The sequence below is a fragment of the Leptopilina boulardi genome, unplaced genomic scaffold (genome assembly GCF_019393585.1).
Source record: "Leptopilina boulardi isolate dan_hultmark-lab unplaced genomic scaffold, ZJU_Lbou_2.1 LbouV2_327, whole genome shotgun sequence".
Lineage (NCBI taxonomy): Eukaryota > Metazoa > Arthropoda > Insecta > Hymenoptera > Figitidae > Leptopilina > Leptopilina boulardi.
This window is the reverse complement of record NW_026137893.1, coordinates 941,861-964,225: the sequence shown is the minus strand read 5'-3', so window position 1 is coordinate 964,225 and position 22,365 is coordinate 941,861. Positions and strand designations below refer to the sequence as shown.

Genomic DNA, 22,365 nt, shown 5'->3' with positions numbered 1-22,365 from the left:
AAACTACCCTTATTTTTACGACATTAATCAAAATAGTTGTTTTGGGGTCGCTGATTACGAATCCAAGGTTAAGGCCAACGCACAACAGATTCGCGAAAGTCGTTCGTGAACGAGATGCATGAGATAGAAAAGGATACAATTATATCTCTGTCCTTTTCTAACTCATGTTTCACGTTCGCGAACGTCTTTCTCGAAGCTATTCTGCTTAGGCCTTTTGTTTCTAAAAATCCCAGTAAAAAATAAAAGATGCAAGAACAGCGGATTCCGGTTACAAGATCAATAGCTGGTAAACGAATCCGTGAGAATCTCGGATAAGAGCAGTTTTCGGGTTTTCGGTATTCGAAATGATGTAAAGCTTGTAAACGCACTGAAACGGACGACTTTTGTAAAGCTTTTAATCAAGAAAAAGCAATTAAATGGATCCAGAAACGATGGGAAATGAAATTAGTAGCAAAAATAAATGATTCTTTATTAAAGAAACATACATTTAAACATAAAACAATTATTCTTACAAATTCTAACCCCTGCATTAAAAATATTGGGAAAACAGTGTTTTGTTGGTAATTTTACCTTGTTATTGGGAAAATATGGTTTTCTACCTTACCGACATTGGATATTAATTTAACGCAGGTTTTGTCGAATTTTCAATTTCAATAGAAATCCAAAATTATTTAATAAACAGTGGTAAAGGAAATTAAAAATAAGCACTTAATTATGTTTAATAACATTTTGATTATTTTGAATTGCTTTTGAAATTAGAAAATCGAAAACACCGCGTTAAATTAATATCCAATGTCGGTAAGATAGAAAACCATATTTTCCGAATAACAAGGTAAAATTACCAACAAAACACTGCTTTCACAATGTTTTTAATGCAGAAGTTAGAATTAGTAAAAATAATTGTTTTTTGTTTAAGTGTACGTTTCTTTAATAAATAATTATTTATTTTTGCTTCTAATTTAATTTCCCATCGTTTCTGCATTCATTTACTTGTTTTTCTTCATTAAAAGTCCTACAAAAGTCGTTCGTTTCAGTGCGTTTACAAGCTTATGAGCATTTCGGATACCGAAAAGTGCTTGTATCTGAGATTCTCACGGATTCTTTTACCAGCTATTGAGCTTGTAACCGGAATCCACTTTTCTTGTATCTTTTATTTTTTACTGGGATACAAAATGGCGGATCTAATATGGAGTCCGAAAAAAGTAAACGTTGAGATAAGATCCTGAAAATGACTTTTCGGTTAGTTTTGAAAAATACAAAATGGCGGATCGAATATGGCGGCCAAAGAAAATTAAAAGTTGAGCTAAGCTCCTGAAAATGAAATTTGAAACAATCTTTTAAAACTGATCTTAGATCAGTAATTTACGACCCTAAAAACCCCCGAAAAATCATTTTCAAGAGCTTAGCTCAATGTTTATTTTTTTCAGCCGCCATATTGGATCCGCCATTTTGTATTTTTAGAAACTGACCTCGGCTTCGTAATCAGCGACCCCAAAAATCCCTCAGTAGTCATTTTCGAGAACTTAGTTTAAATTTAATTTTTTTCAGCAGCCATGTTTAATCCGCCATTTTGTATTTTTCAAAACTGACCTCGGATTTGTAATCAGCGACCTCAAAAACCCCTAAAGAAGTCATTTTCAGGAACTTTAGCTCAACTTTTAATTTTTTTCAGCCGCCATATTTGACCCGCCATTTTGTATTTTTAAAAACTGACCTCGAATTCGTAATCAGCGGCAATGAAAACCCTTATGTACACATGATATCCAAAATTGTATTACTTATAAAAATTCAGGCCTTGAAGGATTAAGGCACTCTCACACCTTTTTGGCTGCCTGCAGGTTACTATGGCAACGTATAAGAGTGAGTGCGACAGAAAATTTAAGAATTTGAATATTCAAATTTTCTGTCTCACTCACACTCGTGCGTTGACATGGTAACCTGCAGGCAGGCAGGCAGCCAAAAAGGTGTGAGAGTGCCTTTAAGTTTCATAAACGAATTCAATATTTAAAAAAGGCTGCCATTTTATAACCGTCATTTTGAATTTTGAAAATCTAAATTCATATTTGTATAATTAAACAAAGTCCGCACGAAATCGCCAAGTATATAGCAATTTTTATGTACTTTTTGTTTAAGAAAGCGAAATTATTTTTATTGTTTATGTAAAAATAAGAAATAAACTGGAAATAATACTATTTTGTTTTTTAATAATTATTAACTACGCTTGAAGTATATTTCTATTTAAGCTACTTTTACATGTCAAAATCGGTAAAATCTAAATTGTACATATAGTACATGTAAATTCACAGTAATCGCGGCAAATAATATATAATAATAAAAACCAGAAAACTAAATTAAATGTTTGATAAAATAATACAAAAAGGGATATAGAAAGTAGGCGCAAAAAAAAATACAAATAAAAAGAGCAGAAGAATTTTAATCCTTCATGGAATCTGCAAGAGATGATACTTTATATATGTTTTACTTTCCCAACCCTGCTTCTTACTATCAATGCCATCTGTGAAGAAACGAAGAAAACTTGTCAACGTTGCATCACCTGGTGAACAAAATTGTTCTTGAAGGCGAGAAGCAACACCCGTCCATCAACCCCACCGTCGGTGTTTAACAAAAACTTCTTACGGCCCTGTTTTGTACGGTGTGTATTTTCACAGTCACGAGAACGGGGCAACGGGCTAGTTTTTCTGCCCGAGGATGGCCGCGATGCTGTCCAATTGTTCGCGTCTTGCACCTCGTGCTTTGACACGTCTAACACTATCTCAATCTAAGGTAAGAATTACTGAATTTTTCATTCAAAAAAATAATATATTATATACATGTAAAATTATATTTCGCCATTTGGTTTGCCACCCTTGGGGGAAAAACATGAATTTATTATTACATCTAAATTGACATCGAGACACGGACCTGTCGATGACCCATTTTTTGTTTTCTTAAATAAAATTCATCACCGGCAAAAAGAGGTTAATTTAAAGTTAAAACATCACCTTCAAAAGTTACATAACCAAATAATCACCTTCACCTCATTGAAAATATATATACTGTCAAATTAAGATCCTACTGTTATCTCATCGTTCATACACGAGGAATTATAACCTCTTTTTGATCCATTTTTTCACCCGCCCTTATACAGTAATAATTTTCTCTTCAATGTATCGTTTCATTTTGACAGATCTTATTAATTATTTTATAAATTTTAATTTTTCCTGATTATTTTTTTTTACGAAACTGAAATTTTCAGTCTGTTATATTTAAAAAGGAGACAAAAAAAAATTAATGTGATGTCATTCGTCAGAGAGAGAGATATTTTTAAATTTGACTGGATTTTGTTATTTTCTAATAATACTATTTTAAAGCAAGAAGTCATTTTCGTTTTTAAATCTACTAATTATCCAAAGTTTTTTTACTTTTTTAGAATAAAAGATTTTTTAAAACATGAATTTTTGAAATATTTGTTTAAAAATGTTTATAATGTTATGTCAAAATATTATTTGTAAAATTTTTATGTGGATTATTACAAAGTTTTGATGTTTCAAAAATCAAAACATTAAAAAAAAACTTTCTTTTTGGATAATTTTAGTTTAATATTTTTTTAAAAAATTCTTATTTAAACTGTTTACGGTATAATATTGCGGAATTATTGACGTTTTAAAAATCGATAATTTTAAAGAACATGAATTTTTATTTTTTAATTCAAAAATGTTATTTTCTTTGATAAAAATATGAATATATTTTGATTCCTTGATGTATTAAATTTATCGTTTAAATATTTATTAAAAGAAAAAAACTATTTACAAATTACCTTTTTTAAAATTTTACTTTATACTAATTTTACTTTTTAAATAAAGAGAAATTTGATTTAAATCAAAGAAATCGGATTTTCTTTTTTTAATCATGTTTTCGATAAACCCTGAAAAAAAATTTACGTAAAATCAATTACAATATAAAAGGAAGCAAAAAAAAAAAAAATTAGAATTACTAAATAAAAAGAATTGATATAACTTTTTTTTTTGTTTACATATGTAAGTAAATAATGAGAACATATTTGGAATATGACAAATGTACGATAATGTTTGTGGATATTAAGAAACTCAATAAAATTGAAAATATAGAAAATATTTTTTTGATCTACAGTTAATGCCGTGAAAAATAAAATTCTGTTAATTATTATATTATTACAATTAATTCATAATAACAAGAATAATAATTATTATTATTTAATAATAATGGTCACTTTTTCTAAAAAATATTTTCTAATCCTTTTTTTCTAAAAAAAAAGCTATTTCTAATGAAATCAGTTTTCTAAAAAAAAATTTTCTAACATGTTTTGATTTTAGAAAAAATTTTTTCTAAGTTTTGATTTCCAAAAAAAGTTTTTCTAACACAAAATTCAATTTTTAAAAAATATTTTTAAATTTTACTAAAAGTAATAATTTATTTTTCAAACGTTTCTTTTAAAATGGTGAAATGTTTGTATTATAATTTGCAGTCACTCTTATTAAAAATTTATGTTATGGCCAACACTTCTAAGAAAACTTAGAATATCATCTGCAGCATAATCATTATATCGAGACAAAATAGTATGAAGTCTTTGTTAAATTTTTGTTAATTTGAAATTTTTTAAAATTAAAATGACACAACGAATTTTGAGTTTATAATAAATAACTGATAAGACTTCTCGGAAGTTGCTGGCGAATAACAAAAAATGATTTATATTTTATTTTTAGCAGAACTGCAATATCAATTTCTGTTATAAATTTTAGTAGACTTTGTTAGAAAAAAAACAACTTAGTAATAATTGATAGTTGTTAGAAAAAAAACAATTTTAGAAATTAAACTTTGTTAGAAAAAAAATTTTAGCAAAAGAAATTCAGAAATTATTTTTTAGAAAAAGTGTATCCCAACCATAATAATATTTATTATTATTATTATTATTATTATTATTATTATTATTAAAAATAATAAATAAATAAATATTATTTGAATTTGAGAAAAAAATTTAATAGTTTTCTTCTTTAACAATTTATAAAATTCAAAACTTATAAATGAAATGTTATTAAAATTCGCGATATTATTTTGAAATATTTTTTGATTTATTGTATATAGGTATACATGTGATTCGATCAATTATAATTTATGTCTCACAAACCGCTGTACAGTTGATTTCGCAAGAGAAAAATGACTCAATTTTAATTTATCATTCACATACAATTTTATCCTCACAATTCAAAAAAAAAATTTAATTTTCTTCTTCCTGAATAAAGAAAAATAAATTAAATAAAACGTAGAACTAATTGAAATATGTATTAACAAATTTTTTTTACGTGAACTTTTTGAAAAATTAAAGATTCGTATTTTAAATTAAATTTCTAAAGTATTTGAAGGAGAATATTATGGGTTCATTCTATAGATTAGGAAGGCGACAAAGTCTTAGTCTAAACAAATGAATGCAGTGGAATGCAAAAGGATCAAATCTTTCACTAATAAACATCGTCTCTCAAAATATTTGATATCAATTATTAATCTTTAAGAAAAGTTCTTTGTATTAAATAATTAATTGTATTAAACTTTAGATAATTTCTCAATATTAATAATATTTTATTTTACAAATTATATAATAAATTTCCTACATAATGGTTTTAATTTCTATTTGTTTTGCACTAACGGTATATTTTGTTTTTTTTACAGGTGGTAAGGTCTTTTCATCGTGAAGGACGTGTATTTATTCGAACTAGATGTCTTCACGACCCGAAATCACTAAAGTAAGTTGAGGCACAAGAATGAAATAATAATAATAATTAGAAATATATAATAAAATGTCGATGTTGTAATAACAATATTCATTATACTTATACTTCTGTATTATCATTGTTCTTATCTTTTTTTTTATCACCAGGTATGTAAATATCAATAACAACCAATGCTGTAATATTCAACAAACAAGATTTTTCCGCTCATCGCCTGCGCTATGTAATTATCAATAATTAAAAAAGAAAATTATTTTTTTGAATCTTTATAAAAAAATTATTATTACGATTTTCAAAAATTTAATAATATATTTTGATAATTTTTTTTTTAGGGGAGGTAAAAGATATTGTTGTTCCACCTTTTGGAGCTGAAAGTGTAACCGAAGGCGATGTGAGGTGGGATAAAAAACCCGGTGATCAAGTCAAGGAAGATGATGTTCTTTGTGAAATTGAAACCGATAAGGTATGTGAGAAAATTATTTTAATTTCGCAAATATTTATACTGGAAAATTTCCTGAAATGTTTCCTGAAATAATTTTTTATTCCAAAAATTTAACTTTCAATGATCAATGTATAAAAAAAGTTTTTAGTCAAAATTTGATCCATTTAAAGAATAAATTAAATATAAAATTTTTTCTTGTTTTTTTTCTTCAATTTCGTGAAAATTCCGTTAGTTTTCTTTTTTCTATTAAAGAATTTTTTTTTTTTAGTTTTTTTCTTTTAATTTAATGTGTGATATTTTTTCCAATTACAGACGTCAGTTCCGGTGAATGCACCAGGAAACGGTGTTTTGAAAGAAATTTTTGCCAAAGATGGCGAGACGGTGAAACCTGGTCAAAAATTATGTTCGTTGGACATTGGAGCAACGGGAGGAGCGGCGCCAGCTGCGGAAAAAGCTGCACCACCACCTCCAGTTGCGGAAGCTCCAAAACCTGCGGCAGCTCCACCACCGCCTCCACCTGCTGCTGCTGCAGCGGCGGCTCCTCCTCCTCCACCACCGCCACCACCTCCTCCTCGTGCTCAACCACCGCAAGCGCCAGCGACTTCAATGCCTGTTGCTGCCATTAAACACGCTCAGGTTTTCTTTTTTATCTCTCATTCAAAAATATTTAAAGAATCTCAATTTAAAAAAAAAAGAAGTAATAATAAAGTGATGTTGAAACTGGGACCCAGTTTATCAGCAACCACTCAATTTTTTAAAATTATATTTTACTTCTAAACAAAAGAAAAACATTTAACTTCAATATTTAATTTTGAAAAATTAATGCTGATAACTGAATGCCAGTTTCAACTTCGTAATAATAATTAAGACCGATTTCATTTCAGGTAATTTGACTAATTTCCAGTAATTTATTTATTTATTGTAGTATTACAGTTCATACCGTAAAAAAAATCGATTTTTTTTTGCTTTTTCCTGTTCCAAATCATTTTGGAAATATAATCTCAAAATATTAAATCAAAATTCGACGAAATAAAAAAAGTTAAAGAACAAAATGTAGCGCAGTGTATTTATGCGTCAGTTTTGCGTTTTTATTTAAAAAACAAGTATAACTTTTTTACTTAAAAATTTACAAAATTTTCTTATACCTATAAACGATTTTGTTCCCTGCTCGATTTTAATAGGATTCTGAAATGTGTACGGAATTCTAAAAAATAACTTTCAAGAAAAAATCCCTTTATTTTTTTTTTGATAAATAAAATATTTTAGTAGCAATAAAATTTATAACATGAAGTTAGTCAACCTTGTTAATTTGTCATGATTTTGGTCTATAGAATTTATTAAAAGAGGAGAGTAGGGCAAACTGTACGCCAATCACTTTCTTATTTTTTTAAAAAACTCATTTTTCTTGAAAATTATTGAAAATTTCAATTTTGAAATTGAAAAATTTGTTTTTGTATTTGTTAAGTTATATTTTTAATTTTTCTTTTAAAAAATATAGAAATTTAAAATTAAAGTATGTTTTCTTCACCCCATGGGGTGGGGTAAATCGTACAGTTTGCAAATTTTTTTAAAGTTAATAGAGCAACCTAACAATACAGCATACGTGTATATATTTTACTATAAATATAAAATTGTTTTATTCTTTCGATTACTAGAGAAGAAAACCCGTTAATAGGGCGCTTTGTCCCACTCTCTCTCTCTTATTTAATTTTATAAATTTTTTTCCGTACTTTTTATTTATTAAAACTGGCTATTTTCTATTTTTTATTAATTTTTTTTTAAATACCTCTTTTATTGATTGAAAAAAAATATTTAATATTTTTCAATTACTGTTTTCAGTCCTTGGAAGGAGCGAAGGTTCAACTTCCACCTACGGACTATTCTCGGGAAATAATTGGCACGCGAACGGAGCAACGGGTAAAAATGAATAGAATGCGTTTGCGAATTGCCGAAAGACTTAAGGACGCACAAAATACAAATGCCATGCTTACGACTTTCAATGAAATCGATATGAGGTAACATTTATATATTTCTGTTTATAGAATAGATGAAAAAAATTTTTTTGGATTACTAAATTTTAGTTGGTTAATAATAATAGTTTATTAAATTTATTCACATTTGCTATATTTAATTAAATTTAAAATCCACTACAAAGTAGTAGTAACTATATTAAAAAATGTAATATAAAAATATGGTTGCCATGGTTCAGAGAAATCATGGAAAAGTCTGGGTAGTTTATGAAAAGTACTGGAAAAATATCAAATTTCTAAAAAATGCTATTAAAATTATAATTTTTGAAATTTTCAATTCAAACTTTTGCCTCTAAAATTTATTGTCTTACATTTTTTTTTATAATTGTAGGCCTCGGATCAACTTTTGAAAGAAAAAAAAGTCATTTCAGTGGATTTACATTTTTAAAAAATGTCTAAAAAGTCCATTTTCTTATTTTCCATAAATTTAATTAGTAGATAAATATTTTATTATTATTAACAATTTATTATTAGAAATTAAATAAAATTTATTAATTCCTTATAATAAGAATGTTTCACGGAAATATTTTCAAAAATTTTTCTTTTTAAACCACCGAATTAAACTAAAATAAATTTTTAAGATTTCAATTCAATTGCAAAACAATTTTTAAAAAATAATTTAAAAATACATATAAAAAAGAAAAATTTTTCAAGTCTGATTTATGCACATTATTTGATTTCAGAATTTCGGAAAATGTGCAGAAATAATTGAATTTTCGAAGAATTTCATTAAAATATTATTGAAAAAAAATAATTAATTTTTAATTAAAATTTTAAAAATAATTAAATTTCAGAAGATTTTAAATTGAGACTTACATAAATTTTAATTGATAAAGTTTTTTTTACAAACTTTAAAGAATAATATAATTTTAGAGTATTTTTAATTAAAAAACTTTTTATTTTCCTGAACTGTTGAAACACTCTATTAAAGGAATTTAAAAATTTAATTTAGCGAAAAATTTTTAATAAAATTTTTAGAAATAATTGAATTTTAGAGAATTTTCAATTAAGAAATGTTTTAAAAAATTGAATTTTCGATTTTTGAAATTTTTTAAAAATTATATATAAACAAAAATTTAATTTTAAAGAATTAATAATTAAAAACATTTTATATAATTGAATTTTTGATAAATTTGATTAAAATTATTAGAAATAATTAGTTCAAAAAGAAATTGAAGTTAAAAATTTTAGAAATAATTGAGTTTTAGAAGAGCAATAGTTATAATTTTTGGAACTAATTGAATTTCAGGAGATTTTTAATGAAAATTTTCCTAAATTGGAATTTCTGTAGATATTTTATAAGCTTTAAACAATAATTAAACTTTGGAGAATTTTGAATTGAAAAATGTTTTAAATAATTGAATTTTCGAAAATCTTGATTAAAATTATTAAAATTAAATTATTCAACAAAGAATTTTAGATACAAAATTTAGAAATAATTGTATTTTAGAAGAGTTCGAATTAAAATTTTTAGAAATAATAATTCAATTTTTTTTGAATATTTTTTAAATAATTCAATTTTAAAAAATTTTTAAAATATCAAAAAAGTCGTGCAATCCGAGGCCTGTTATTGAAAACCTCTTGAAATATTTTCATTAGGATCAGAGAAACAATTTTAATTATTACTGTAAATCAGGGAAACGTCAGGAGAAAAAAATAATAATTTTGTGTCAACCCTGAAAAAGAATAGAGTTTATTCCTCAATTTGATATGGAATTAAAAGAAAAAAATTTTTTTTATTTCAGTCGTTTGATGGACTTTAGAAAATCAAGCCAAGAGCTCTTTATGAAGAAATACGGTCTGAAATTGGGCTTTATGAGCGCCTTTCTTGCGGCAAGTGCTTATGCCTTAAAGGATCAACCGGTGGTGAATGCTGTGATTGATGGCGGTGACATTGTCTATAGGGATTATGTCGATATAAGTGTGGCAGTCGCGACACCAAAGGGTCTCGTTGTTCCTGTTCTTCGTAGTATAGAAAATAAAAATTTCGCTGAAATTGAAATTGCCCTGGCAGCGATAGGTGATAAGGCGCGAAAAGGAAAAATTACCGTTGAGGACATGGACGGTGGTACATTCACGATAAGCAATGGCGGAGTTTTTGGCTCACTCATGGGAACACCCATCATTAATCCACCTCAAAGTGCAATTTTAGGAATGCATGGAGTCTTTGACCGACCAATCGCTGTTAAAGGACAAGTAAGAGATGATACAAAATTTTTTTTAGTCATTTAATAATTATTAATTGTTTCTAATTTCATTTTTATAAAGAGACGCATGTATAAGCTCTAAAATTAATTTGTTAAAATTTTCATTTGATTGAATTTTATTATACAGAATTTACTTTCGACCGAATTTTTATTTTTTCGATTTATTATTTAACAGAAATTCAATTTAACTGAATGTTTATATTACAAAAACCTTTAAAGCAAGAATTTTTTATGCAAAGGAAAACAATTTTTTTGTTTATTATCAGAAACTGCATGATAAATAATAACAAAAATCAGCATTCTTGAAAAAGTTAAGTTTTTTGATATTTAATATTTTTTTTTTCTCTAAAATTAATAATTAATTTAATTTAATAATTATTTATTTTATATTTATTGAGAAAAACTAAGAAACAAAGCTTACTTTATTATTAAATAAAAAAATTTGTTATACTTTCTACACCGAAAGTGGACCTTGAAAAAAATTATTTTGGACGTAGAAAAACCTTAAAAAGTCCTTGAATTTTTTTTTTCAAAAATTTTTGGACACTCTAAATAATGAAATATTAATTTTACTCGAAATTTTTATAAGTAATGGTGATTTTTATTCTTTAACTAATTCAAACATAATCACATACTTTAATTTATATTTTAAATAATTTTTTTTATATAATTTAATCAGAAGATTTAGATTGGTAATAACAAAAAACAAAAGAATTAAGTTATTAAGTTCAACTGTGTATTTTTGTATTTTTAAAGAAAAAGATGATTTAAATTTTAAAGAAGCTTCTGTGAAATTTTCAATAATTTAATTTAAAAAATTTTAAACAATTAGAAAGTTTTTTTAAAATTTAAATGATCCTTTCTTTTAAAAATACAAAAATACACAGTTGAATTAATTTTTGTTTCGATTCTTTGATTCTTTCTTAAGGTCATGTGAGAAATACCCACGTGACCCCCATGTAAAAAACATGGTATCGTAGTTCCAAGTTTTCTCTAAAATGGTAAAAAAATTTTGGTTGAAATTTGGAAAATATGATTCATTACTTTTTAAAATTATTTCGCATTCAATTACAGTAAATAAGTAGAACGGCTCAATTCCTTCAACTCTTTTTTATCATTCCTCAAAATTTCAACCCGAAATTTCTTCTCATTTCCGAGAATACTTGGAATCTACCAAAAAATAATTTTGGATGAATTAAAGTCGATAAAAAAAAAACTTTGTATTTCAGGTTGTGATTCGACCAATGATGTACATTGCTCTGACGTACGATCATCGATTGATCGACGGCCGTGAGGCAGTTATGTTCCTCCGTAAAATCAAGGATGCTGTCGAGGATCCAAGAATTATTTTAGCCGGTCTTTAAATTAACTAAGCGGACATCAGTGCTCGAACCGCTTTGAAAAAGAAAAAATACGCCTCTTGTGTCCAGTATACCAACCAATTATTATTATTATTATTGTTATTATTATTATTATTATTATCTGTACAGAAATGAGTCGCTAGCTCGATTGTGATTGCAGAAAAGAATGTTGACGAGAAAACTCTGAAGAAGTAAAAAAAAAAAAACTTTTTTTTGAGAATTTTTTGCGTATTCGATCTCAGAAAAGGAAAATGACTCGAATTTTTTGTTTCTTTTGTTTTTGAAAAATTCGAATCCCCCCAACGTTAACTGGAGTATAAGAGGAGAGAACAATCATTGGACAAAGATGTGCTGTAAATAATGTATGAAATTTATGCTCAGTGATGGGATGAGTTCAAAGCGAGAGACAAAAAGCGGCAAGAATTTTAATATTTTTTAATCGTTTTGTGTCGAAAATTGTGAATTAAATATTTTTTCACTGATTAACATTTAATTAGTGATGAAGTCATTTGCAATTCTTGGCTTACTAATTGTATTATTTGAAAAAATAATATGCAATTTTTAAAAAAAAACAATTTTTGTAACAGTAATTAAATTTGTCGAATTGAAGTTTTTTTTTTTTTTTTTAAATTAATATGAAGATCATTTTAATGATCGTAAAAAAGAGGCTGCTGCGTCTCAAGATCGTTAATCGAAGAAATATTTATATAATTTTTTTTTTCGTAATAATTTGTAATTTATTTTTATCCCGACGACCTTTGCACGAACAAAACGTCACTGAGAAGCAAAGAAACAAAAAAAAAAATTAAATCTACAACATCGACCGAATTTAGAATCTGTTATTTGTCACTTATTAGATGTATCTCAAAAAAAAAAAAAAAAAAAAAAAAAAAAAATAAGAATAAACACGCCGATCTACAAATTATTGACTTTTCTTGAACTCTCGTCTTTATTTATTTAAAAAAAAAATAATATCAGGATAATTTTTTTAAAGGCTCAAGTAGTCAAAAAATTTAAAAAATATTTTTTTGTATATTTATTATTATTAATAATTTTTATATATACACATTATTTTATTTACAATTATCAATGTTTTTAACAATTGAAAATTCTTGTTTTTTTTTTTTAATAAGAATTTTTGTTTGGAAAAAACTTTTTTAAAAATAGTGGATTTTTTTTTTTAAATATATTTTTCCACAATTTGAAACTCTCAAAGATCGCGATCAGGATGTGGAAGATCGTCAATTTTCATTGGATCTAATTTAACATTATGTTGTTTCAATAATGGTACAAAATAATCGTACAATGTTTTTATTGTATGAGCGGAATGTTCACGTTGTGCTTTTAAGACTTGTTCCAATGTTTTTTCCTCTGTTTTTCGTCGAGACGAAACACTTGGTTCTGTTTTGCATAAAACACAAGCGCCAGTGTCTGTGGTTCTTAAAATTTCCACAATTTCCGGCGCAATTTTCACATCGTCCGGCAATGCTTTTGCCATTGATTTATACATGCCGAGGGCAAAAGCTGTTTTAAATGCTTCCGCGTATCCCACGTCGAATCCTTCCTGAAGAACTGCATCTGATCCATCGTCCATACCTTCTCGGTATCCTGACTGTAGATTAATAAAGAAAAAAAAATTCAAAAATATTAAATAACTGATTTTATTTATTTTTTTTTTTAATACTAATAATTTAGGTCTTGGATTAAGGGCATTTCCATGAAAACACGGACATAGAGTTGGAATTTTAAATTTAGTTGTACGTGTTAAATAAATGGTCCCTAGTAAACAAAATACATTTAATTGTATGATTCAAAAGACATTTTTAATTAAAATAGTTTAAAAACTATATTTTAAGTATTTTTATATACGATGAGTACAAACGGAAAAACACCTTGCACTGAGAGGCATATTTCGAAACTATATTTCAGAGACTTACGGTCATTATACAAATAATTTTTCACTTGTATCGTGTAGTGCAACTCCTAAACAACTCAAAAAAATGTTTTTTAATTATTCTTTCTATATTATTTCTAATATTTAAAAGTATTTTAAAATTTCAAAAAACAATGTCCGTGCGTCACGAAAAAAATGCATTTTTTTATTTACAGCAATTACTACTGCACTTTATAACTTGAAATCTCGGATACAAAGCTAATTTTTTATCCTGAATATTTTCCCATAGAAATTTTTGTGACTTAACACAAATTATGTCTGATATTACCGTGACGCACGGACAAAAAAAGTGTAAATTGTTAGGTTACCCATCTGTAGGTTACAAATTTCAATTGTTTTTTTTTGAAGTGAGGTTAATAAATGGAAAAATTTTCAATAACAAACTTGAGAAATGTGTACAACAAAATGACACCAAAAAAATCTTCACCTCTTTCCGCGGCCCAAAGGGCAGCTGCATATAGGCAACGCAGAAAAGAAAATGGTTTAGGTGAAGAAGATAAAGTAAAACAAAGAGATCGAATGAGATTGAAACGTATGAATTTGAAAAAAGATACAACAGCTTGCAAGAATTTTAGGTTAAAAACATTTTATCCGTGTTGTAAATGGATCTGTTTTGGGAGTTAAAGAACACGCACGTTCTTCCACAGAGCAAGAAGTAGCTCTATTTTAATTTATTTTAATAAATTTACAATCTTATTTGTCATGTTATATGAAAAGTATCTCATTTCAAACTTCAACAATAAATATAATTTATAACTACATACTGTAAAACCTAGCAACAACTTTAAATAAATATAATTTCGTTCTATTTGTGGTATTAAAAATTATTATTTATATTCAATATATTTAATCGATATAATTATTAATTATTTTTTTATAAAAGCATGTAAATATTTGTTCAAATATTAATTTATAACATATCCTTTTATACATTTTGTAACATCTGAATACAAACTCCTATAAAAAAATCGAATAATGTCCGTGCGTCACAATAGTCAAGTCCGTGCGTCACGATGATAAAATGCGTGTGGATTCCCCAAAATTTATTAAAAATTTTTTAATTTTTTTCAAACTGCTTCTACATGGATTACTTATTATATTGGTATATATTAAATATTTTTAAAATATTACAATTCGCAGAAAATTTATAAATTACACCGAGCTGTCGAAAGGTGTGTCCAGAAAACGTCCGTGCGTCACGTTTCATAATTTAACCAAAAAAAGGTGTAAAGAAGGAGAAAAAGATTTTTTAACATAGGTTTTAGAAAAATTTGCTCATTAGATTTTCAATTTTAATTGACTTTTTGTATTATCAATTCATTTGAAATTACTAGAAAGGCTAAAACAATAAAATTTGTCATACAAACGTCCGTGCGTCACACGTGAAATGCCCTTAATTAAATATTTGAAGATAATTTTAATTATTTTATTGAATAATTATAAAGATAAATTATTTAGTAATTTAATTAAATATTTTAACTGAATTTCAATTATTTTATCAATTTTTTTCAGATAATTTCAATTACTTTTTTGAATAATTCAAGATATGTAATTTTAATTGATTAAATATAAGAAAATATTGCCAATTTTTTTATGTAATTATAATTGAATATAATTTTAATTATTTGATTAGAGAATAATAATATTAAAGATATTTTAAATTATTTTATTAATTATTTGATGATAAATTCAATTAGGCATTTGTGATTAAATAATTGAATTTAATATCAAATTATTGATTGAATAATTGAAGAAAAATTTAATATTTTTATAAATAATTTGAAAATTTATCGACTTTTTTTTGGTGACTTTTGTTTTTAATGGAATGAAATTTTTTTTGCGGCTTAAAATCTTTCCGAAGCCGATGATAATTAAATTAATATATTGATTAAAAAATCGAAAATTAAAAAAAATTAAAAATGTTATTTTACCTTTCCTGCCGATTCCACAGCTCTTTTCCATGTTCTCTCGCCGATTTCTAATTCTTCGGTATCGTTTGCCTCTTCCATGATAAAATTTTCGCTAAATTCTTATTGGTGAATATTTTAATTAGTAATTAAAACTTTTATCGTTTGTTTTAAAAGTAAATTTTAAATATTTTATATGCGTTTCTTTTGTTATTAACAGTTTTTATAGTTTTCAAGGTTTTCGAATTTTTACCAAAAAAAAGTTAGGTTATGTCAAGATGAAATAATGAGATATCGAAAGTTCCCGTAGAAATTTTTAGTATTCACATTCTAATTGTTATATTCAGTGATTCTTAAAATTAGTCAATTTTATAAATAATAATTCTTTAATTTTACATAATAATTTAAATATTTTTATATGAAATATTTTAATTAAATAATTATAATAAATTTAAAAGAAGCACACTCGTTGACTTTTTGTTAATTCAATTTTTGAAATTTACCACGTTTTTATCATGCTGTGTAGGATTGTAAAGGTACTTCTACAACAACTTGCAGCGTCAATTAAAATGTCAAAATAATTTTTGGGTTATGTTTCCCAGGGTAAAGTGTGTGAAAACTCTTTTGCAAAGTTTTTCAATTTTTTTTTCGTATTTTTAGTATTTTTTTAGTTAACAATATGGATTACCAAGAATCATCTAGTAAACAAAGTAAAAATGAATTTATTGGTCTCGATGAACAAAAGTAAGTGGACATTCTCTTTTGTATATACAAAATTTTTGTAATTTAATATTATTTTAAATGTTGTATAAGTATAGTTGAAAGTGTTATTAATATTTTAAATATAAACAAATTTTATCAATAGTAAAACTATGATAATTATAAATTAATAAAAATTTGAAATTATTTATATTTTATAATTACAAGCTTAATAAAATTATACGACGAAGTAAACAAATTTATATACAAAATGTAAAAAACAATGTAACAAAATTTACAAATGGTACAAAATTAAAAAAAAATTGAGAATAACATAAAATTATTACTAGAATATTATCTAAATTTAAAAAAAAAAAAATTTACAGAAAGTAGTGGGGGGTTGACATTTTGATACTTTAAGTACTTAACACTGTTTTTGCCATTTTTTACCTATTTTGCAAATTTTGCAATTTAAAAAAAAAAAAATTTTTTGAATTGTCCCATTTTTATATTTAAACAGTTTATTGGAAAAAATCTCAACTTTCAAATAAAAATAACAAAAAATTTTAAGTATGTGTAAAGGGTCAAAAATGAAAAATGATTTATTTGAGAAGTAAATAAAAATTAATTAAAAAAAGTAAAAAAATAAATTATTATCAAGTTATTGTCGTTTCAAAAATCAACATTTCTTTTTGGATCATTTTAGTTCACAATTTTTATAAACAGGATGTCTAACGATCAGGGAATTTAAATGGTCAGGAAAAAATCAGGGAAAAGTCAGGGAATTTGTTTAATTTTCTGGAATTTTTTATAAATAAATTAAAGTAACTATTAGTTTCAAAAATTTTTTTTCCTTTTTCCCAAAGCGAATGCAAATTAAAAAGTTGGCCTTCACACTCAATTATTAAGCATGTGATATATCTTATATTTATTAAGTAAATAATTATTTACTACTATTTATTGAATCTAATAAATGATTTTTTAAACTTGGATAACAATTAATTAATTTTTTTCAGTGAAATATTTGCTTTTTTAATATAAATAAAAATTATTTGATACAATTTTATTTTATCGGTTCAACTTCAAATAAAGTAAATTATTCATTAGTACAAATAATTTATTATTTAATGCTAATATCCACATTTAACTTATAAAAATTTTTACGGCGTCAAATATTAAATTATCGAATTTCTATTTAGCAAAATTGTATAAAGTGGATTTTATATTATGCAAAATTTTCAATTTAAATTTAACTAAAATTCGATTTAAAAGAATTTCTATTTAGCAGAACATAAAACATTTTTTCTAATACTTTTTTAAAATTTTAAATTAATATAATTTCAATTTAACGAAATTTATGTCTATAAAAATTGACAAAAAAAGAACTAAGTAGAATTTTTCTTAAATGAGAATTCTGTTAAATAAGAATTAGTTGGAATTAAAATTTTCTTTAATAAAAACTTTGTTAATTAAGAATTTTGTTAAATAAAAATTCTGTTAATTGTGGATTTATTCAATGAATAATTCTGTTAAGTAAATATTTTGCTAAATCGAAATTTACTGAAATAACAATACTGTTAAAAAAAATTGTTCTTTATGCAATTTTTTTTATCATAAATTCCATTAAATTGAAATTGTATTAATTTGAAATTCGATGTACTAGAAAATCTGCTTCATATAATTTTACTATAAATAAAAATTTGATAATTTAAGATTTGGCCCCGTAAAAATTCTTTTAAATTAAATGTTGAGAATATTTATACGTCTCCAATGGTAGTTTATTTATTTCACTTAAAATTTTTATTTTTTACGAAATATTATTTATTTGGTTCAAATACATATGAAATTAGTGGATAATAGACAGGTAAATTATTTAATTTTATCAAAATAAATTTTATTTGATCAAAATAAAAATTTTTTAGTGTAATTTAAGTCAGGGAATTTTTTTCCTAGCATTTGTTAGACATTCTGATAAAATAAAAATTATATTCTATTCTATAGAAAAAGTTATAGTTATTCAAACTATAATAAGGAATTATTGACTTTTTAAAATTCAACAATTTTTTAAAAATACTAATTGTTGGACAGTCAATACAAAAATTTTATTTTTTTTCATTAAAATATAAATATTTCCTATAATGTTTGTATTATTTTTTATCAATTTTAATGAAAAAAAATCGGATTTTTTAACAAAATAATTTTTTTAGTTCTGTGTTTATAATGAATTTTTTTTCCCAAACTTTCCATTAGATTACTGGAATTGGCCCAATCGAAACCAAAAGGCTTTTCAGATAAAGACATAACGGCTTCATTACCAAATTTAAATCCATCGCAAACAGCTGAATTGATAAATAAATTACTTTCACAGGGGAATATTGAATTATTTACAAGTGGCGTTAATAAAACACTTCTTTATAAATTAAAAGATCCAACAAAAGAAAGATTTGCCAAAGGTTCTGATAATGAGGAGAAAATTGTCTATTCAATTATTGAAGAAGCTGGCAATAAAGGAATTTGGATAAGGGACATTAGATTTAAATCGAATCTCAATCAAATTTCATTGAATAAAATATTAAAAAGTCTTGAGAATAAAAAAATTATAAAATCAATAAAATCAGTTGCGGCTGGAAAGAAAAAAGTTTATATGCTTTATGATCTTCAACCAGATAGATCAATAACTGGTGGCGCATGGTATCAGGATCAAGATTTTGAAGTTGAATTTGTCGATGTTTTAAATGATTTTTGCTATAAATATTTACAAAAACAAAAGGCAAAAATGGCCGATTGTAAGAATGGACCATTATTGTCAAGAAATGTTTCCTATGTTAGTTCAACTGATGTTTGGAAACATATCACTGATTTGCATATTAGTAAGGTAAAATAAGAGAGAAAAAATGTTATTTTTTTTTTTTTTAATAATAAAGAAACGAATAATTCTCTCAAAATTAAATTTTTTTACTTTATGTTGAACAGAACTCATGAGTAGTTGTAAAATCTCTTTAAAAAAATCACAAAATTATTATTTTTTGTCAAATTGTTTTTTCTATTTATTTGTTATTCAAAGTAAACATTGATTTTTGAAACAGGTAAAATTTTCCTTGAATTTATTTTTCACTTTAAAATTGTATTTTGAATTTTAAAACAAAATCTTGATTTTCTAAAATGATATTTTAGAGAATTTTTAGTTTACATTTTTTTTTTAAATAATTGGACACACAAAAAATTTTATTAAAAATAATTGATTTGGCCAAGAATTTGAGATACAAATTTATTAATAATTGAATTTAAGATTTTTATAATTAGAAGAATTTCAGGAAATTTTAAATTGCAATTTTTATGAATTTGAATTGCTGAAGATTGTTCACAAATATTTAACAATAATTAAGTTTTAGAGAATTTTTGAGAAACTTTATTAAAATTTTTAAAAATAATTCATTTTTGCAAAGAATATTCGATGAAAATTTATAAGTAATTGAATTTGAGAAGAGCTAGATTTAAGATTTTTATAATTAATTGAATTTCAGGACATATTAAAATGGAATTTTTGTAAATTAGAATTACTGAAATTTTTTTTATAAATTTCAAACAATAATTGAATATAAAAAAATTTTTTATACAATTTTTTTTAAATAATTTAAATTTTGAAGAGATTTATTAAAATCATTGAAAATAATTGATTTGTCAACAAAAAAAAAATTACTAAAATTTTGATTTTATTAAATTTTGGTAAGATTAGCAGTTAATTTTTTGGTCAATAATTCAATTTTAGAAAATTTTCAACTAAAAATTTTGAAAATATTTGAATCTATGAAAAACTTTATACAATTAATATCGGAAAAAATTTAATTTAGATTTATAAAAATAATTGAATTTTAGAGAAATTTTCATTAGAAATGTTTTGTAAATTCAATTTTGAAAATAATTTAATTTTTTTTAAAAAGAATTTCATTAAACTTTTTCAAAATTAAATATAAATTGAATTTCGAAGGAATTTTAATTGAAAATATGCAAATAATTGAATTTTATAAGTATTAAAAAATCATTGATTTTTGATGTAACAACAAAATTTTTAAATTACTTTTTTAAAAAATTAACTTTTTATTTGACTGTACGTTCAATTCTGTTTTTTTTAAATAATATAAAAATTTTAGGTCGATCTCACAGTTGAGGATTTAGAAATGATTTTAAACACATTAGTTTATGATGGAAAAGCAGAAAAACTTGTGACAAACGACAGAACAAATATGTATCGAGCTGTGGAATCTTTGCTCGATTTTCCAGGTTTAATAGGAAGTCCTTGTGGTGTCTGTCCGGTTAGTAAAAAAAAAAATCATATTTTTATTAAAGAAAAATTATTACAAATTTATTTATCTAAATATTTTTTTAAAAATTTTAAATTATTAATTTCTAAAGAAAACACGAGAATATAACATTTTATACAAATTTTATTCTGAATTTAATATATTTTTTGATTTTTATTAAATTTTTAGAATTTATTTTTCACTTTATCCTTTTTTTCTGCTTATCTGCATGTAATTATTTATTTATAAAAAAAAGATATCATTTTTTCAAATACATTTATGTTTGATATTCAATTTTTTAATTTATTTATTCTCATGGTTGGGATTTTTTACTCTAAAAACGTTTTAAAAAAATGTATTTTTATTCTTTCAAAATTTGTAATTACATCTGTTTTATAATTTTGAAAAATTCAAATAATTACACAATTTTCCATTATTTACGTGCAATTTATTAAAAGAAATCCATTTAAATTTGAAAATAATAAACAATAAAATATTTTTTAATGTATTTAAATTTAATCATTGTAAGTGCAATTTTAAGGTTTTAAATTAAAAAAAATTCATTTTAATTTTTAAAAACATAATACAATGTATTATCATTATAGGTAAGGAAAAATTGTTGCGACGAGGGAGAAATTACACCGTCAAAGTGTCTTTATTTCACTCAGTGGTTAGAATTTTAATTTTTGAATTTTTTTTTTTTTTTTTTTTTTTTAGGAAAAATTGTACTTCATTGAATTTCAATATTTTTAAATTTAAGTTATAATACTTATTTGTTTTGTTTTCACAGAAAGTGTAATATTTTTGTAAGAATACACTTTTGTACCATTGAGATATTAAATCGTTTTATATGTTACAATATGTTCAGCGTTTTCTAAAAAATCATCCTAATTATAGTTATGTATTTTACAATGTTTTTATTTTTAAAACATTTATTTATCTACTCATTTATTTTCTCCTAAAATGTTTTTTTATTTATTTTATTTACTAAATTTTTCATTTATTTTCTATATTTAATATTTTTTTGTTACAATTATCAATTTTTAAATTATTTTTTGATCGTTTATTTATTTTAAATTTATATATTTAGTTTAAATTAAATTAAATTAAATCATATTTACTTTGAATTTTTTTTTTCTAAATTTATTTTTAAATAAGCTATAAAGTTAATTTACAGTTATTTTAAAATTGAATATTATTTTTTTTTAATTCAATTTTTAAATTTAATACAGATTTGCATTATTTTTCCCGCGTTCAATCACGTGGTTGACAATCGACGTTTATCGACTTCCCGCCAATATTCGATTGCTGCATGTAAATAAAAATTACACTTTCTTTTATCTTGATTGTTTAAAAAATTCGAAGTTAATTTCTTAAAATTAATTCTATTTTAAAGTCACACATGATTTGTTGCACTAATAATTTTATTCTTTGCAAAAATAACAAAATGATTACAATACCAACATAACCTAAAAACTGTTTTAAAAATGGTGACCCTAATCGTTAATGCGCATGTGTTAGTAAAATTTCTCTTTTTCTTTTCTTTCACTTCGTAAACGACTCACATTTTTCAAATATTTGTAAAATTTATTAAAATTATCACAAAAACTTAAGAATTAACTAGAAATTTATTTATAAAATGTAAAATAAATCCCTAGATACAAATATGATACATGTGATTTAAATTTACCGCCAAGAATCA

The 22,365-nt window shown here is 24.2% G+C and overlaps 3 protein-coding genes across 3 annotated transcripts; 2 read left to right on the top strand and 1 right to left on the bottom strand.

Annotated features, from left to right (window-relative positions):
- The first annotated feature begins 2,541 nt into the window (after positions 1–2,541).
- Positions 2,542–12,724, top strand: LOC127284989 (dihydrolipoyllysine-residue succinyltransferase component of 2-oxoglutarate dehydrogenase complex, mitochondrial). The gene is made up of 8 exons (XM_051310742.1): positions 2,542–2,784; positions 5,704–5,777; positions 5,912–5,985; positions 6,095–6,225; positions 6,517–6,840; positions 8,044–8,219; positions 9,980–10,430; positions 11,671–12,724. The coding sequence occupies exons 1-8, from the start codon at positions 2,710–2,712 to the stop codon at positions 11,803–11,805; spliced, it is 1,440 nt and encodes a 479-aa protein (XP_051166699.1). The 5' UTR covers positions 2,542–2,709; the 3' UTR covers positions 11,806–12,724.
- On the bottom strand, positions 12,663–15,950 carry LOC127284998 (uncharacterized). The gene is made up of 2 exons (XM_051310755.1): positions 15,688–15,950; positions 12,663–13,414 (listed from the first exon to the last, which is right to left on the bottom strand). Exons 1-2 carry the CDS (start codon positions 15,763–15,765, stop codon positions 13,013–13,015), a joined length of 480 nt encoding a protein of 159 aa, XP_051166712.1. The 5' UTR covers positions 15,766–15,950; the 3' UTR covers positions 12,663–13,012.
- A 279-nt stretch (positions 15,951–16,229) lies between these two features.
- LOC127284995 (DNA-directed RNA polymerase III subunit RPC6) lies at positions 16,230–21,524 on the top strand. Its single transcript, XM_051310749.1, has 4 exons — positions 16,230–16,407; positions 18,613–19,237; positions 20,514–20,675; positions 21,269–21,524. The coding sequence occupies exons 1-4, from the start codon at positions 16,343–16,345 to the stop codon at positions 21,344–21,346; spliced, it is 930 nt and encodes a 309-aa protein (XP_051166706.1). The 5' UTR covers positions 16,230–16,342; the 3' UTR covers positions 21,347–21,524.
- The last annotated feature ends 841 nt before the right edge of the window (positions 21,525–22,365 follow it).